Consider the following 18,667-nt stretch of genomic DNA (forward strand, 5'->3'; position numbering starts at 1 on the left):
CTGGCTTTGGTGTGCTGGTTCTCATGGGCAGCCAGTGCCCTGGTTACTGCTCTGTTTGCAGGTCCTTTTCCAAAGAGACAAGCTAAGGGAGAAGGGAGGGGAGGAGCAGGAAGTGAAGCTCCTTGTTTTGGGAAACCTTGGAAATATCACGTGCCATAAGCAGAGTTTTTGAGAACTTCTAGAGGTGGTAGCCTTTTCCTGTCACCAGTACCCTGCAGAGCAGAGATTCTAGTAGGTCCAGCTTCCCATGGATGGAAACGAAACCTACAAGAGGGTTTACAGCCATCAGACCCTTTCACTTGTCAGGGAGTAGTCACCAGAGGAATCACTTCCAGATCCAAGCCAGGAATGATCTCCCTCTGCTGATCAAAGACAGAAAATATCTCAAAACTTCTGCAGACCTAAGTGGGCCCTCATGAGGATGTTTTTCTACTGAAATGTGTGATGGAACCAATGTGGGTTTTTTTATTCCTTAAAGGCACAAGAATTGTGCTATTTCTTGTACCAAATGGAAAGGAGAGGCACCAGGCCTGTCCCTGGCAAGGACCTGAGCTCTGCCTGTGTCACGCAGATCCATGACTGAACAGACCTGCACAGAGACGTCACACACTGACTCTTACCTCTGCATCACAGGAGGCCTCCATCCTCCATGCCAGGGATGCTACAGGACTTGAATGGCTGTGAGAGCCATCTGAGGATGAGGAAGTAGTTAGATCCCCCACAGGCTGTGATTTTGAACAAAGATCAGTTTTTAGGGGTATATATCCAGAGGACAGCTGAATTTCCTACAGCTCTTCCTTGCAGCTGTACTCTGAAGGCTGGTGAGGAGTAAGCTCAAATTGTTTCATCCTTGATAAAGCCTATATGGGACCTATCTATTCAGGCAGCTTTGTTGAGTATGTAAGAAAAGGCTAATGCCTGAACTGTTTTGCTACTTTGAAACTTCTCCCAATCATCCTGCTTTCTTCTTATGCTTGAACCACTGAAGCAACATGGAGCATTTGAAGAAGTGGGTCCCAGATCTCCTGGTTTTGTTTCCACTGGTGGTTCATATTCAAGATCAGAGGGAGACAGAGGCTCCTTTTAGTTCTATTTTCTCAGCTGTTCATCCATTTCTTGTTCTCTGTAAGGAGTCCTCCTTGCCTCTCTGGTTCCCTTCATTGCACCTTACAGACTGGCTCATGCATCTTGACCTTGTGCATCTTGTCAAAGCATTCAGCTCTCACAAGTGCCTGAGGCTTCTGAGTCTCAAGGATATTCCATTTTCAGTAACAGTTTAAAGGACCAGTTAAAGGTTTGTTCAGTGCTACCGTGGTCAGGACAACAGATGCCATTTTGTCCTTGTCTGCATTTGTCTTTTGAAGAGTTTCTGTTTAATAGCTGCCCCAGAGATGCTGAGTTTGAGAGCACTGCCCCTGGCACTGCTGATGTTCAGGATCCCCAAGACTGCTCATCACAACATCTGTGGCTACTTGGATAAGGGCACTGGAATATTCCCACAGGACAGTTGATCAGTATAAGATAATTTAGTCCCATAGCTCCAAAGGAGAGAGCTTATTCCAAACAAATGGAGGTCTCTGCTGACAAGGAGAAATTGACTGTGTCCTTGTCTGAGATCCCACAATTCACAAGGCACTGCTATGTGACAGATCAGTCCAAGTGCTTGTGCCCTATGAGCAGTTTTAGTCTGGATCAGGTACTACAGACTTGTGTTGAGAGAACTTGCTCCTGGAATGGACACATATCTAAGAAACATGTGTCACACAATAGTCCAGGCTTGCCAGCAGCTAATAAGTGCAGGAGACACAGGAAGGGTGGGGACAGTCAACATTGTCAGAAATTCCTACACTTTCTCAGTTTGGAGAGGACTTAAACCAAAGCGTGCATGAAGAAATCCTTATTACTTTGACCAACAAAAAGCTTTTTGCAGATTTCTCTGTTCTGGAGTGGGAAAACACATATCAATAGGCAGAAAGAAGCAAGGACTATTCTCCCTTGCAGGAATCAGGTCTTCAGGTAAAAGTTTTGTTCCTCTTAATCAGGAGACCTTGCAAAACAACACCATGTTGGTATGATGCACCACCTTGGCTGTATCTACAATTAAATCAAATGTCTGGCACCTTGGTGTGACTCCCAGTCTGAATGTCAATGTGTAGCATCCGTATCCATACTGTTGAAAAGTCTTACCCTCCAAAAGAATATGCTTGCCTCTCTACTACCTGTTGGGGTGATCCTTGACTGGGCTGATTCCTAAACAGTATCAGGAAATTGTTTGGGAGTGTGCTGGGCTGAGACCATGCCAAGCACAAAGTAATAGGAGATGATCAAAGCCAAACACCTAGGAGCATTCCCTGGCACTGCTGAGTTCATTAATATAGCCTCTGTGTCTCTGAATTTGGTTTCCTTGTTGTCAAACCAGTCCTTTATCTTTGTATCTCCTCACAGTAAGTTATTCCCCAGAGGAGCATTTCAGCAGAGATCAGGATAACACAGCTTGTCACTCTAACCTGCAGTTCTTGGGGGACATTTCTTTGGATGGTCATTCCCACAGGCAGACATGGTTGTGTTGTGCCCCAGAAGGAGCTTTTGCACTGTTAATCCTTATCTGATACCTGCCTTTGAATGTACGCATGTGATTGGAAGGTCTACCTGAGTTTACTCTCTCTGCTGATCGTCTGGGGCCAGTGTGATGCACCAGCTTGAAGTCTACCCCGTCTATTAGCCATCATTATGTTCAAGTGATAATGAGGTTTTTTTAATAAGATGGCTGGTCTTAGGAGAAGCATTGCTACCACGATGTTCCAATGACAGCCTTCATACTCCCTAACACACCTTTTCCAGTCACCTGGAGGGGAATGTGTGGGGACTTCAAGGGACACACCAGCTGTGTTTCCTCCAGATGCACCATCCACCCAAATTCAGTGCCCTGTTGTTCTCGGAAAACCATGGTCTTACTCTTGTGATAGATACCCTTTGTTTTCTAGGTTGCCTGGTCCTTTTGCCTTTGGCAATGATGAGCAAAAAGGCATTTATTAGTGAGGCAATGCTTGTGACTTGCTGAAATGAGTTGCATTGTTGTACCCAAGAGCTGTGTTGAATACATTGCCCTAATAAGTAACATTTTGAGCAGCATTTTGTTTCTAAAATACAGATAACATAATTCACCTAGTGTAGTTTTTATTTTTAAATTACTGCTTTTAGGCTAGTCTGTAGAGGAAAATAAAGAAGAGGAGGTAGAGTCTGTGTTTCATATGCTAAGTTAAGGGGTAAGCCACAGTGATCTGTAGTAATCTAATTCTTTTCATCTACATGTGAACTCTTGAAGAAATTGGAAATTTTTCAGGAGAGCCCAGCAGGCAAATATTTCCCATTTTAGCACTCAAATAAGTGAGATTAAAAATAGGTGAAGTTGAAGGACACATAACACTCTTGAAATCCTGCCTTTTGAGACTGTAAAAGGGAAAGTTGGGCTTTTTTGAAAATCTGGCTCCTATGTCCTGTGCTGGTGAAATAGGTGTACTGAAGCTTTGCTATAATCCAACTATGTTTTGGTATGTTTCTAGGTATCTCTCTAAATAGGGCCTCCTATAAAAATAGAGGTATGTTTTTACTGGGAGTGTGCAAGAATTACTGAAATAAAACTTTGCTGGTCAGTCCCTCATTCATGCTTGGTTTTCACTGCTTTTTAAGGGATGAAGATGAGAAAAAAAAGTCTCACTCAGATGGTACAGATGAAAAGGATAATGGGAGCCAGACGAAGGCTGTCAGTCGAATTGGCAACTCAAATAACCCATTCCTAGACATCCCTCATGACCCCAGTGCTGCTGTGTATAAAACTGGATTTCTGGCTCGGAAAAGCCATGCAGATATGGATGGAAAGAAAAGTGAGTATCTTTCACTCTTAACATCTCATTTTCTTGTTATCTCTGCACAATGACACTTACAATGAGCCCATGTGCTTCTCAAGGCAAATAGTGCTGCTTCATTAGGGGAAATTGCAGCAATAACAAACAACACAGCAATTGGATTATCACACGCTAACTGTTAGGCCAAGATTTACAATATTCAGTCCCATTTGCAGCAGCTATAATGCATGAGCATAATGAGTAATGTGATACAGCAAAGCAATGTGAATCTTTTGTGCTAGAAGAAAATGAATCTCCTGGTTTACAGAAGAGAAAACGGTTTCAGGTGAATTACAGTAGCTGTTCCATAGTAGTTTGTTAATTCTCCTTTTCCTTATGTGACACCAGGTTGTTTCAAATCTTCCCTCCCCTCTGGGTCTGTCTTTAGAGAAAGACTGTTCTTTATCTCTACTTGGAAGATGCTGTAACCGTTCCCTTTCCTACTTTCCCAGCCTTGTATCACCTACCCAGTGAAGTTCAGTAGCTTTTGTAAACACCCAGATTTATGCTATACAGTTTGTCCCTGCCCCTTTCTTTGTAATAATCCTTCTATGTCTCTTACTTACTTTAATTATCCTCTTTCCTTCTTGTCCTGCTTCCATTTATGGTGCACTAATTATCAAAGGCTTCTGATTCACCTGTGTGTGTTTCGTTGTTTGGACATCTTAATTTCTTTGTTTTCTATTTATGTTCTTGGAAACAGCAGAGGCTATTCAGAGCATTTGTGTTTTCACCCGATCATTGCATCACCTACTCACAGTTCACGCTATTGGGCTGAATCTTGATGGCAAAGCCTGACTTTGTGATGATCTCCAGTAACTGCAGCTCTCTCCTTGCTGGATTAAGCTCTTTGATGTTTGCATGTTTTGCTAATATATTTTAGAAAGTACAGTTCGAAGTTGGTGTTTTCAAGCTGAAGGCTGACAGCTGGACAACTAAATCCAAACAGAAATGTTGGAATCAAACTGATCTCATTCTTTGTGATAACTGGGTGCTCTGAACAGGTTCCTCTTTATTAAACTGCTGTTTATTTAACCTTAATAAATAATTGTATCTGTTTTCCTTTATTAAGTTATATATGTAATTACAAGTAATCAAAATTCCTCATTATTCAGCACACTGGATTTTAGCATTTTGAGGATAATCCTCTTATGACAAATGTAATTAGGGCCATGTTTTCAGAAGTTTCTGTACATGTTAGAGGTCTGTTGCTCATTGTCATGCAGCTCTTGAAAAAACTACATTCTGACTTTGCAGTTGCAAATAAAATGAAACTCTTTCTTTTAGAGTTAGTTAGACCTTCTTGTAATTCATTTCTTAAGGGAGTTGTTGCACAGCAGAGATCAACTTGTGCAGGATTGCTAATTAAGTGATGTGCTAGCATGCTGTATGTATTTTCTCAGGAAAGGAGCACTGAGGGCTAAAGCACTTAGGCAGTCTAGAGGAGAAGGACATAATAGGACCTGATCGCTGGAAGCGGAACTGAACAAATGCCAATTAGAAGTAAGGCCTGTTGCATGAGACAAGAATGATTAACCTCTGAAGCAAGGGACTAATAACCTCTTCACCATCACTTGTTGTCTTCAGATCAGAATGGGGTGCCTTTCCAAGGGTGATGATTTAGTTGTGTACAGGTTATTAATTTCAATGTAGAGGCAAGTGAATGGCAGCCAGTGGTGTGTGTTTGGTGGAGAATGAGCTTAGATGCAGGCTTCTGGTCTCTGACACTGTGACTGTACAGCCTGTGCCTTCTCTCCCTCTATTGCAGCTGAATTTCAAACTGGAGCCTTCATGCTGAATCCCCCTTCTTTTTCCACTTCCCCCCCCAACCCTCTTTCTAGAAATTTGTGGGCTGGATATGTTGTCTCTATTATGTTCTTCAATCTCTAGCTGACTTTAGGTTTCTTCTGGGCTTTTTTTCCTTATGATTTTGTTTTGCTCCCCTCTCTTTTTTCTTCAGCTTCCCCTGTGGCTGCAGGAAGAGGGGAGGGGATCAAGAAGCTGCCTGACTACTCAGTGCTGAGTTGGGTGTGCAGCAGCGGCAAGGGGGAAGGATGATTTTGAGAGGCACTGCTTTCTGAGCGATGTCCCTTTGGGTCTGAGCAGTGCCTTCCAGGCTGCTGTGGCATGGAGAAAAAGTGTTTCCTTCTGAAAACTCTGCTATGGCATACAACTCAGACCTAGCTGTGTAGGGGCAGTGTCCACCTGCCTACAAGAGCACAAAGACTGGATCTCTCTGGCCTGTTTTCTGCATTGCTGCTGTTCCCTTCTGATCCAGTCCAGGGCTGTCATCAGGGTTGTTTTATTACTCTCTCACACAGCAGGTATGTGCAGGCAGTGTGCTGAGTTGCATTGTCCTTTGAAAAGGAGAGTACAAAGGAGGTTTAACACAGGACTAATGTAGCTCTCCTGTTGCCTAGACAAAGTGTAAAAATGGATCCGAGTTAAATGGGTTTTCATTCGTTTTCTTTGCAGCTCCCCGGGGAAAGCGAGGCTGGAAAACCTTTTATGCTGTGCTGAAGGGAACAGTGCTGTACTTGCAGAAGGTAGGGGAAATCACTGTCTTTTGTAAACTAATTAAAGAGGGATAAAGCAGCAGGCATCCTCTCTGCTCTCACATCCCACCTCCAGGCACCTTTCCCTCCGACACACAGTGTAACTGCTCTCTCTGCCCCCCACCCTGTTCACACACATATTCAGGCATGAATCCTTTCATTGACACCCTCTCCCTTTTCACTTTCAAGTTCAGTTCCATTGTCGTCATCCACCTGTGCACCCTATCAATTCCAGTTTATACCATTGCTGTCACTTACAGCTGAAAAAGTAGCCAGCTTCATCAGCAAAGACAGCATCATCTCTCTGTGTCTTCCACGCATCCCTCTAGGCTGCTTGTAACATTGCATTTCATACGTACGACTTTCCCTCCTATAAGGCTGACCTTCTTCCCTGTCTTTTCATAGTACACGTTTCTGCAGTGCCTGCAAGACCAGCTGCAAAACAATTGAACAGCAGCTTAGCCTTGGTAGGAATCTGCAGCTTCTGCTCCATAGCAAAATTGAAGGATAAAAAGATACTTCCCTCTACCCCCAACTCAAGATAAAACACTGGTTTCTAACAAATTTTGCTCCGTGACAGCAAAGAGTGTAGAAAAAAGTCGGCTGAAACCCTTCAGGTCTTTTGACAAAAGCTTAAATATAGTACAGTTTTAACTATTCTCTTGGAACATGAAATGTAACATGTGAGTGAGAGCTGTCAAAATCAAATAAATGGTAGCAGAGAAGTAGATTGTTAGGTGAAATATTCATTAAATAGGTGTTGGCCCAGACTACCCTGTATTGTAGAAGCTTGCTCCTTTGAAAGCCTTTTTATGTTTCCATTGTGGTTTGCAACTATCAGGAGCACAAGTTTAAGTGCATACTGCTGTTTCCTCCCCCCTGCTATGGCTTCCTGAAGTTGTTGGTCTCATTGGAGCCAACCTGGATAGTCTCTGAGAAGCAAGAGAGCAGTTTGGATCAAATTCTTTCAGCATAAGGTTTACAAGGTGGACACTTTGGGTGCAGTACGTTTTTGAGAGGACTGAAATCCTGACACAGACAAAACAATCTCCAGTCAGGAGGGAAGATTTGGGCTGAAATTTGGATGTGACATGCTCAAAGCCAGTGCAAGAGGCTAGAACCAAGTCTGCTGAATCGGAGCTGAGCCTTCCCTCTGGTCCTCGTGCTGGCAGCAGGTTTAGATTTTACTAAAGTGGCCTTCATGGCAGGTTTGTATTTGCCCTTTCCTGGGTGAAACTGAGTCACTTGCTTTGATTTCTAAAGTAAGTAATCTTCAGTGTTCATCTGAAAAGACTATGTGGTTCCCCGAGAAGTAAGAAGACCCCTTGTCCATAATACATTAATTAATTTATTAATTAATAATTGATTAATTATTAATTAATAAATTGATCTGGGGGGTAATAAGCTTTCAAGGGTAAGAAATGGAGATGCTGTCTATTTTAGAGTCTTAATTAAATATGTTGATGAGTATCACTAGCGTATTAGTTTAACATGCTTTCTGTTTGACAAAATGTAGAGATGCTGATGTAGCATGCAAATTTTCTACAGAATGTTGCTCTCCCTGGTCTCACCCTCCATCCTTTGGAGAGCAAGAGAGTAATTTCGCATCTGACTGCATTTTTGCAGAATGAAGTGTGTTGCTGGAGTTTTTGTTCTTATTTGTTTGTTAGTTTTGTGTCTTACACTTGTCACTGCACTTGAATTCAGTGATTACAGGGCAGTTACTCAACAAAGCTCCACTTTTCCACTTCGTCCTGAAGACAGTTGCACTGAAACCATCTTGCTGTAGCACAGTGACAAGCAAGACACTTTAGGTTGACAGAGGGTCCTGATAGGAACTGACTCACTCCCAAAGTGATGGGACAGCTGTGAGTCTCCCCAGGGTGCCTCTGGCCTCTGCTCAGCCTCTGCCTCATGTTGCAGCTGTGAAATATCCTCTGATTTCTCTTCAGCTCCAGAAGTTCCAGCAGGGCTTTCAGCCTTGAAATAAACTTTGCTCTGTTAGGAACATAGTACTGCAGAAGTTGAGGCTGCCAGGGTTTTAAAACACAAAGCTAAACCAAGCTGTTATAGTAAAAGTTGCTGAGCTGTTGTTTCCTTTTGCAATAAACCAGGGGACTGAAATTATCCTAATTTCAGAAAGTTTAGGAGCATTTTAGAATGGGTTGATTTCTTTGTGGAAATGCATAGCTCTGTCAGTAGTCCTAGGCAAAGGATTTCCTTGCCTCTGTTTGCCTTCTCTTGTGATTATGGAGTGCTACATTCACATATGGAAATACACACACATTCTCCCTCTTTCTCTCATTATCTGTATATTATCTAGATGTCTGTGGACGTAACATCTGTGATGATGGTTTCATTGCACTGAGTGCTATTCAAGCAGGGGAGAGAGAAATGTGACTGTTGGAGGTGCTGTATGCACACAAACCTCTGCACTATTGCTTTCTGCGTTTATCTGTAACTCAGCTGTTCTCTCCAGACACTACTGTAATATAAATATTGTTTATAGCAGCTGTGATTCCCCCCAGTGAGCAGTATGGTTCCCAATTCTGCTGTTGTTCTCTTTGCATACCATTCCAATTCTCCTTGTTCTAATGTCAAAGTCCATGTATGAGGGTGGTTTCTAAATGGTGGTCACTTGAGATTTACTGGGGAGTTTATCTGGGCATCTTGTCTCCATGCCCACATTTTTTTTTCCATTGGAATTGTTCCAGTGCTAATTCCTGTGCTGCATAGTTTTATTTTTAAATGACTGATTTACGAGAGATGGTTTCTGAATTAGTGAGCACAGAGGCCACCGGAGGAGCTCAGTGGAAGCATTAGCAATTAGAGAACTAAACATGCCTGCACAGTATTATATCAAATGAGAGCTTTGACATGTTTGGGATGTTGGCCCTGTCTCTGGGCATCCTCAAGCCAAGGTTAATTTCCTGCCCTCTGTTCATAGCAAGAGGAAACTGCAAAGTAGGAGCTTGACAGAATGTCTGTTCACTAGACTGACATGGGATGTGATGTGCATATAGAAGAGAGGTTTATAAGGAGAGAACATTAAGGCTGACAGCGCTTTGTTGCTAGAGATTGCTTCTGGGCAAGCAGTGCAGGACATGAACCCTCGTGTTTTGTTCAAACTCTTCTGTGAAGTTTGCAACGTCTTCACTCATTGACGTGGCACTTTATAATTTCAGGTATTTTTATATAGCTTTTCTCAGATGTGTTTCCTCTATTAAACTATAAAAAAGGAGAGAAAGGCCAGAATGATGTTAAGTATTTGCTGATGAGACTTTCTGAAAGAGAATTTTGCAGCCGTCACATGCAACTAAGTTGAGATATCCACCCATGGTACACTGACTGATAAAAAGCCAAATGCTATTCTCTGGTCTATCAAAAGTGGATTTAGAAACATGCTGACTCCGGGTCAGCAGGATGTGGAAAAGTCAGTCACCAAGAGTCTAAGAAAGATGAATTCAGCATGTCATTGCGGTATGTGGAGCCCTCACATCAGCCTTCAGTTGACAGAGAGGTCACAGTTCCTTTCTGGATCCTCATGTATTTCTTGCCACTGTCTTGGTCTAACTTTAGTGAGCTGCCTTCTATCTCAGCTCGACCTTCATGCTGACACCAGCGCATCAGAACACATGCTGTCCTTGATGGCGTAGGAGATAGGGATATTCCTGCTCCTCTAGCATTCCCTGACAGTTGAAAAGAGTTGGAGGCCTTAGAAGAGGAATTTTGACAGCACATTCACATCCTTCCAGCTTTTTCTGAGGCTAGCCAACTATGTGGAGACATTTCCGGTATGCTGTTCAGTGCCTTTGGAGAAGCTGGCGGAACCCCAGCTGTCAAGGTAGATTGCAGCCAGTTGATCCAGTGGAATTACCAAGGATTATTGTGAACACTCTCTGTTGGTAAGGAGTTCTGAGCCAGGACTGCTTCTGGGATTGCCCAAATGTGGAGTTCTTCTGGAACAGATTTAGACACCAGAGTGGGTTATAGACGTTGGATGCTTCTCACAAAGGAAGCTGGGAGGCAACAGGCAATAAAAAAATGAAAAACAATGTGTCCTTGTGGCCAAGAAGGCCATTGTATCCTGGGGTGCATTAAAGAGAATGTGACCAGCAGGTCAAGGGAGGTTCTCCTCCCCCTCTACTCTGCCCTGGCGACGCTGCCTCTGGAATATTGTGTCCAGTTCTGGGCTCCCCAATTCAAGAGGGACAGGGAACTGCTTGAGAGAGTCCAGCAAAGGGCTACAAAAATGATTAAGGGGTTGGAACATCTTTCTTATGAAGAAAGATTGAGAGAACTGGGTCTGTTTAGCCTAGAAAAGAGACGACTGAGAGGGGGCCTTATCAATGTTCATAAATATCTAAAGGGCGGGTGTCAAGAGGATGGGGCCAGACTCTTTTCATTGATGGCTAGTGATAGAACAAAGGGCAACAGGCACAAACCGGAACACAGGAGGTTCCACTTAAACATGAGGAAAAACTTCTTTACCGTGAGGGTGACGGAGCACTGGGACAGGCTGCCCAGAGAGATTGTGGAGTCTCCTTCTGTGGAGATGTTCAAAACCTGCTTGGACGCCTTCCTGTGCAACTTGCTGTAGGTGAACCTGCTTTGGCAGGGGGATTGGACTAGATTATCTCCTGAGGTCCTTTCCAACCCCTAACATTCTGTGATTCTGTGAAGAGCTGACACTGTCCCTAGGCAGTAGCTTAAGGAAAGCCAGAATATCATGTTTCTGAGGCCTGTCTAAATTCACTTCCTGGCCCTGACGTTTCCGCAGTCTCCCTGGGTGGTGGAGCCAGTCATTTTCCCCCAAACTACCAGCAAATAAATCAGCTTTTGAACCCATGAAGGAAGGCGCTTGACCTAGGGGCTTGCTTCCCCCATCTTCAGGATGGGTCTAGGACAGATGTTGGACAGCCTCCTCCAGTTCTTGTCCTTTGGTTAGAGACTTTCTGAGATCTTCCTTGAAGAATGTTTAGAAAGTGCCCTAAGTGGGAGAAGGCAAAGTCTGTCATGATATGGAGATCCCTCCAAAGCTTACTGGGACTCAAACTACAAGAGAGGAAGGGCATTTGGGTTCGCTCACTATGGAAGTCCGTGACCTTGGAAATCCATTATATCACAGATGTTTAGGTTGAAGGCTACCTAAGGTTGAAGGTCATCTGTGCAGCAGTGCTCTGATGCAGATCTGTGATGGGTTGTGCCCTTGTCTGGCCCCATGTGGAGGTGGTACTTGTGACATTATCGCTGATTAGATGCATCTCCTGTGGTGAAGTGTTTGAGCAGGAGCGGGTTCTGGCCCTGCACTGGCTGGACATCTCTGAGGAAGGATGAGATGTGGCAGAGAAGCAGGATACTTTGTCCTCCCTTCTGGCAGGTGGTCACCACAGCTAGTGACTCTCTATCCATTGAAACACGTCCTGAAGACCCCCAACCAAATCCAGCCTGGCTGAGAGCTCAGATGCTTCCAGCAGTGTTGTAGTTGTCTCTGTCTGCAACACTGGTCTGTGTGCTGCCAAATAAGCCCTGTAAACCAATTTATGCACATTAACCAGCTCTTCTCCAGGGTGGGTGCCTCTCTGGGTGTTTTAAGGTAGTGCTGTCCCTGCACATGCTCTGTGTCCAATACTCTGTTGCCTGCTAAACCCCATCTTGTAACTCTTGTGTTAAAGTGGAGGGATCAATAGTTATCTGGCCTGCAGGAAATTATTCCTGTTTTGCAGCCATCACACCTCCTCCCTTGGTGGGTGTTTCAGGTGTGACTGATGTCTGTGATGTACTAAGGGGGAGAAATGGTGTCGATTGCAGACTGCTTTGGCCTCTCCTTCAGAAACCTTGCATATGCAAGTGACTTTTCATTGAAAAAGCTCCCAGCTTTCCCAAGCCATTTGTAGTCAGGTGGGCTTTAAACTGAACTTGTGGCTACACCATGGTTGTGCCTTCATCCAGCTTCTGTCACTCAGGAGATCAAAGACTGCTCCCAGGCTGACCCTTTGTGGTAGTTTAACTTGGCTGACAGCCAAACACCAACCAGCCTCTCACTCACTCTCCCTCCTCCAGGGAACAGTGGAGAGACTTGGAGGGATAGAGATTAGGAGACTCATAGGTTGAGATAGGAACAATTTATTAATTGAAATAAAATAAAATAATACTACAATAATAATGGTAATAATGGTAATAATAAAATATACAAATGAATGATGCACAATACAATTGCTCACCACCTGCTGACTAAGCCTGGCTCATTCCTGGATAATGATCCCAAAGGAGCAACAAACCTGAAACTAAAACCACAGTCCTGGAGGTGGCGGGGGGGGGAAGAGAGAGAGAGAGAGAGACAGAGCATGTAAAGACCAAGCATTCTGTTTGACCTTAATTAATATACTGAACATGACATTACATGATATGAAATATCCCATTGGCATATCCAAATGCCAGTTTGGGTTTCCTAATTTTACTATGCTCTCCACCCTCAGTCCTTTGGACATGCAGACTATCAAAACATGGGTAAGTTTTAAAGTCCTTTGTCTTTCAGTGACAATCGAAAACATTAGTATGTTGTCAACATTCTTCTCATAACAAATCCCATACTGAAACCAAAACACAACGCTATTCTAGCTACTAAGAAGAGAATTAGCTCTGTACCAGCCAAAAACCAGGACACATTTTAAACACAGAGGAGTTTGACGCCCTGCTTTTATCATTTGGTATTAGGAGTGGTACTGTTGTGTCAAAAACCCGGACACTGTTGTGCTTGCCGTTTGCGTATCCTGAGCAGAGAGCTATAAAGGAGGCTCTGTATTTGCTTTGTGGAGACTGATAAGGAGACTTCTCCACTGTGTGAGGGCCTGCCTAGAAGGACATACAAAGGTAGTTGTTTGGGGGGGAAAAAAAAAAATTAAAAAAATCCAGCAGTGGAGGCTGAGAACCCAACCAGGAGCCAGCGGCTGAGCAGCGGAGGTGGGGAGCTGACCACAAAGGATTTCTGAAATGAAGACAAATAGTCCACAGCTGTTGTGGTTGTCAAATACTCACTGTTTACCCCTCTTCCTGTCAAGCGGGAAGTGGAACTACTTCTCTGCCTTGAAGAGAGGTCGGAAAAGAGAAAGAAAGAGAAAGGCAAAAATGTTAAAGGTAGTGGAAACCACAAGTGCTCAAATGGGGTTGTATTTGTTCATATACTTTAATACTATTCGTGACTGTGGAGCAAGGCTTTTCCCTAGGTTGAGGGAAAAGGAGTAGCACGTGGCATAATATGCCATTTTTCCCCTGTTATCTCCTGCAGGATGAATATAAGCCAGAAAAGGCTTTGTCAGAGGAAGATCTGAAGAATGCAGTTAGTGTGCATCATGCACTGGCATCCAAGGCAACAGACTATGAGAAGAAACCCAATGTCCTCAAGCTTAAAACAGCAGATTGGAGAGTCCTGCTTTTCCAAGCCCAGTAAGTGCTTTCTTCTGATTTGTGCCAGTCGTTGAGGAAAGAAAGCAGTGCTGAAGGAGGGGTAAATTCATGCCTGGACAGGTTAAAGCAGAGGCTTAAGAGGTTCAATCTGTTGATTTGATCAGAAATAAGATTAAGTAGTGATTTGATTAGAGCGCACAAGTAGTTCATGAGAAAGAAACATCAAGTTTTAAGAGGCTTTTTAATCTAGCTGAGAAAGGCATAACAAGATGCAGCAGCTGGAAGTGGAAGCTGTAGAAAATTCAATTTGGAAACAAGGCACAAACTTTTAACAGTCAGGGTGATTAATCATTGAAACAAATGACCAAAGGCAGTCTTGGATGGTCTGTCTCCTGATGTCATCAGGTCCTAACCAGATGTCTTTCTAGAATATACACTTTGGTCAGAAACAAAGTTAGCACTTAATACAAGAATAATTTGATTAATTTCTTCAGGATGTGATATCCAGACAGAACAGATGACCTGCCTTTTGCTTCTGACATAAAAACCTCTACATTAGTCTTGTGCATGAGCTCTTTTCTGCTGAGACACATGTGAAACCTCCTAGAGATTTCTGGTGTCCAGCACAGCTGAGACCTTAGGACATATGTCTGAATGAGGGCCTTAGTTGACTCTGTCGCCTGTGTCATTTGGATTGGATTAGAAAAAGACATGTGCTAGGATGGGTTATGGACCTAATCACAAGACAGCCTGTGACTGAGATACCTACACTAGCTAATTCCAAAGACAAACCAGAAGACTCAGCAGACTCTAAGACTTCTCCAGTTCTGGTTATTTTTGCTTTTAAAATGCCATTGAAAGGGTGGGAAAGATGTAGAGGAGGCTGAGTCAACAGGTACTTAATATGTGTTTCTTCCCTAGGAGCCAAGAAGAAATGCAGACCTGGATCAACAAGATTAACTGTGTGGCTGCTGTCTTCTCTGCACCGCCATTTCCAGCAGCAATTGGCTCTCAGAAGAAGTTCAGTCGCCCACTCCTGCCAGCCACCACAACAAAGCTATCTCAGGTGAGCTGGTTTTATATAGAGGATAGGTGATGGTGATTTGTCTAGCTGGCTGGAGACTGGATGGTCATCCTTGGCATTGTTTTCTGGCTCTTGCCACTAGCATTCATGGGAGAAGGAGGCTTGCACAGTAAATCTCTTGCTCGTTTCCTGATGCAAGTTGAAGAGAGGGAGCAGACTTGAATATAATTGTTGTATGTTTTTGAAGAAAATAAACAATGACCAGTGTTCCTAGTACCAGATACAGGATTTTCATCCCACCATTATGGCTCTGTAGAGGACATTTCAAGTACTGTCTGACTGGTGTTTCTTTGAATTTCATAGAATCATAGAGTCATAGAATGGTTTGAGTTGGAAGGGACCTTAAAGATCATCTGGTTCCAACCCCCCTGCCATCAGCAGGGACACCTTCCACTAGACCAGGTTGCTCAAAGCCTCATCCAGTCTGGCCTTAAACACTTCCAGGGAGGGGGCATCCACAGCTTCTCTGGGCAACCTGTGCCAGTGTCTCACCACCCTCACAGGAAAGAATTTCTTCCTAATATCTCATATAAACATACCCTCTTTCAGTTTAAAGCCATTAAATTTGAATGTTTATTGACACTAATTTCAGAAGAAATGGACATACTCCTGCTCTTTGATTTACCGGCATGATAAAAGGTAAAAGCTGATGCATCAGGCAAGCATCAATTTTATTTCTTCCACAATACTTTTTCAGACTACAATTCTTATCACTCAGGGATTTCCTCTTTAATGTATAAACTGTCTCTTACATTAACATCTTTAACCTTCACTTCTGATCACATAAGCTTTTAGGTTCCACAACATCCTGTGGAAGGGAGTTTCACAGCTCTACTACTTCTTGCACCAAAAAACACCTACTTCTGCTTGTTTCAGACTGGCTGTGTCTGATGGTTGCACCTATATAGCTCTGTGTGCTTTGGGAGCTGTGACACGTGCCTGCAATTCCACCTGCACTGGCAGAAACATGGTATTGATTGCACTGATCAGGCTGACAGAGGATCAGAGGTGATAGATCCCAATCCTAGGTGTATAGTTTATGAGTAACCTCCTGTAACTTTTAAAGTCATCTGCCTATGCTGGATTGCTTTTTTTTGTTTGTTTGTTTGTTTTTTTGTTTGTTTGTTGTTTTTGTTTTTTTTTTCTTCCCATTTTTATAGCTTAGCAATGCTCCTTAGAAACCACTATCTCATAATATGCATTTCTGTAAGGGGGTGGGTTTTCTATGTCAGCCCTGTGTTTTCTCTCTCTGTGGCAGTAGCCTTTCTTCATTCAATGTGGTGACCGACTTTCCATCTTCTATTCTGGGTTAAAGTTTAAAACGTCTCACACACAGTAATACTAACTTGTCTCATCCTTGTGGTTTTATCTTTTGCTCATGCATATCTTTTTTAAAATACTGTATGGAGCTTTGATAACTTACACCCAGTCACCAAAAAAAAGCTTTTTTTACTCATCATTGTTCTGTGTGAATGTTCCATTTAGCACGTTGTTTCCTAGTCTCATTATTTCCATTTAATCTGGAAAGGAAAAAAATAGAACACAGCCCTGTGGTTTGTGTCTCAAAAAAGGGGAGACACAAAAAGTGGAGTAAGATAAGCTGTTTTAGCTAAAGAAGGATGTTAAGTGTTCAAAGCAGATAAATTCAAAGGCAAGTAGAAACATGTCTGCTTTTATCTGTCAGTGTGGAAAAGCTGCCAGCAGCCTGCTTCTCATTTGGCAGACAAAAAAACAGGAATTGTCAAATCCCTGTGGTTGCTGTTTAGGATTTTGTGGGCTAAATCATCATGGAAAGTACTTCTTCAAAGGACCTGTTCCTGGTCAGGCTGAAGTTGGGATGTGGTGAGAACCTAACATCGGCTAGGGAGAGAGGTTGGACATGACAGGTTGTGCAAGATCATTGTACCGAGTTTGCTTTCAAAGGCAGATCAGCATCTGATCTTGGTTAGTCCAACCAAAGAGGGATGTGACAAAGCTATATATAAAGGAATAACCAGTCTAGAAAAAATCTGCTAGGGTATTTCTTTTCCTTTTTTCTGAGAATGTGCATGCATACACAAAAGCTCCGAAGGCCCTGGAAATTACAGGTGACAAATTAATAGCTGCTCAAAGATGTCCTGCCATCAGGCTTTAGAACTCGCTGCAACAGGATGTCACTGGGACCAGGGATTCAGCACAACGTAAAGAGTGATTGGGCACCAATAGGGAGAGAAAGCAGATCCAGAGTAGTTACTAACGGCAACAAGAATTTTCAGCAGCCAGTAGAGAGTGGTTTGAGCCCTACTGTGTGTACATGGAGGCAAATTATCCCACACGTTTCTTTCTTCAGTTCTCTTGCAAAAGAGTTGAAACACAAGATTAGCTGGGGCTCATCTATCAGCCTCTGTAAGAACTTTTCCCCCTTTCTTCTCTTTCCCACAGCTCCAACTCAGTGAGCTGAGAGGCTCAGTCCCTGGTGTGACTTAGAGTGCAATGCAAGCATGTCTGAGCTAGGCTCAAAGCTGCAAGCTGCACAGCCACACCACTGGGTGACAACTACTGGCAACTATCACCTTCTCTGAGGCTAGGTACAGATGTGGGAGCTGAGCTGGGTACTCTGGTACTCTGGCTAAGTCACCTAAATCTGCATGATCATGTCTGTATTTTGGACTTATCTAATTCAAATATAATTTCATATCCAAGCCTAGAAATAGCCAGAAGGCCATGCTGCAGGAACTGGAAGCCTTTTGAGCTGGGGGAAGGTTAGCTGACAGATGGACTGGAGGAAGTGAGTGTGCCTGGGATTATGATAAAGGAAATTGCCTAGAAAAGGGGAGTAGCTGCTCCTCACTCTCTCCAACTGCACAGTGGGGTAAAAACTGGTAGCAGCTTAGGAAAACGAGATACCTTTTGGGGATTGAACAGCTCTTCCTCTTCTGGATGCACTGTATTGTTCTGAACAAATGGAAGCTGCAAACCAGAGAGCATTTGGTAGTGTGGAAATGGAAGGAAGGGCCCTGACTCCCACATCCCTTCTGTCCTGGAAGGAACTATTTTTCATTGCAAAGACCTGAGGCAGGATCTTCACCTGTCTCATTCAACCCTTGGTCTGACTGCATACAGCAGCCTTAATTGATTTGCCAAAAATATGTATTACAGCAGAAGTGTCATGTTGTCAGTAATACTGTGCAGCAGGCTGCTTCCGTTGCTCTCAGCAAGGCAAGGGATGACAGGTTTGCTCTCCCTCCCAGTGGCATCTGCTAGCTGCTGAGTTGTTCTGCAAACTTGGCCTCTGTGCTTGTGTGACTTTGAGAGAGCTGCTGTGGACAGAGCTTTGGGATAACAGACTTTACCAATCTAATTAAAAATAGTTAAAGGAAAGAGAGAAAGAAAAATAAACTATTTGGAATTATGGTACAGGGATCTCTATTTTCCTTTGTTTATCAAGTATTTTAGAGTCTATCACTTAAGTGCCTAATATGTTTCTGAAGGATGAACAGCTGAAGTCCCATGAAGCTAAGCTGAAGCAGATCTCCACTGAGCTTGCCGAACATCGCTCCTATCCTCCCGACAAGAAGCTCAAAGGCAAGGAAGTAGATGATTACAAACTGAAGGACCACTATCTGGAGTTTGAGGTATATGTGGGAAAAATTATAACTTTTACTTTTTGGGTGTGGATGGGGTCTTATACTTGGGGCACAGTCTTAAAAGTTCTGCATTTCTCATCTTACTTCACC

General features: G+C 43.3%; 1 protein-coding gene across 1 annotated transcript in view; it reads left to right on the forward strand.

The window, feature by feature from the left end:
• PSD3 (pleckstrin and Sec7 domain containing 3) overlaps positions 1 to 18,667 on the forward strand; it is a 37,886-nt gene that overhangs the window by 13,959 nt on the left and 5,260 nt on the right. Inside the window, exons 3-7 of the mRNA XM_010170260.1 lie at positions 3,691 to 3,884; positions 6,381 to 6,451; positions 13,749 to 13,906; positions 14,789 to 14,933; positions 18,422 to 18,565. Of these exons, the coding sequence (XP_010168562.1) occupies positions 3,691 to 3,884; positions 6,381 to 6,451; positions 13,749 to 13,906; positions 14,789 to 14,933; positions 18,422 to 18,565 (712 nt within the window). The remainder of the gene's footprint in view (positions 1 to 3,690; positions 3,885 to 6,380; positions 6,452 to 13,748; positions 13,907 to 14,788; positions 14,934 to 18,421; positions 18,566 to 18,667) is intronic.

Source organism: Antrostomus carolinensis, unplaced genomic scaffold, assembly GCF_000700745.2.
Source record: "Antrostomus carolinensis isolate BGI_N321 unplaced genomic scaffold, ASM70074v2 scaffold10496, whole genome shotgun sequence".
Lineage (NCBI taxonomy): Eukaryota > Metazoa > Chordata > Aves > Caprimulgiformes > Caprimulgidae > Antrostomus > Antrostomus carolinensis.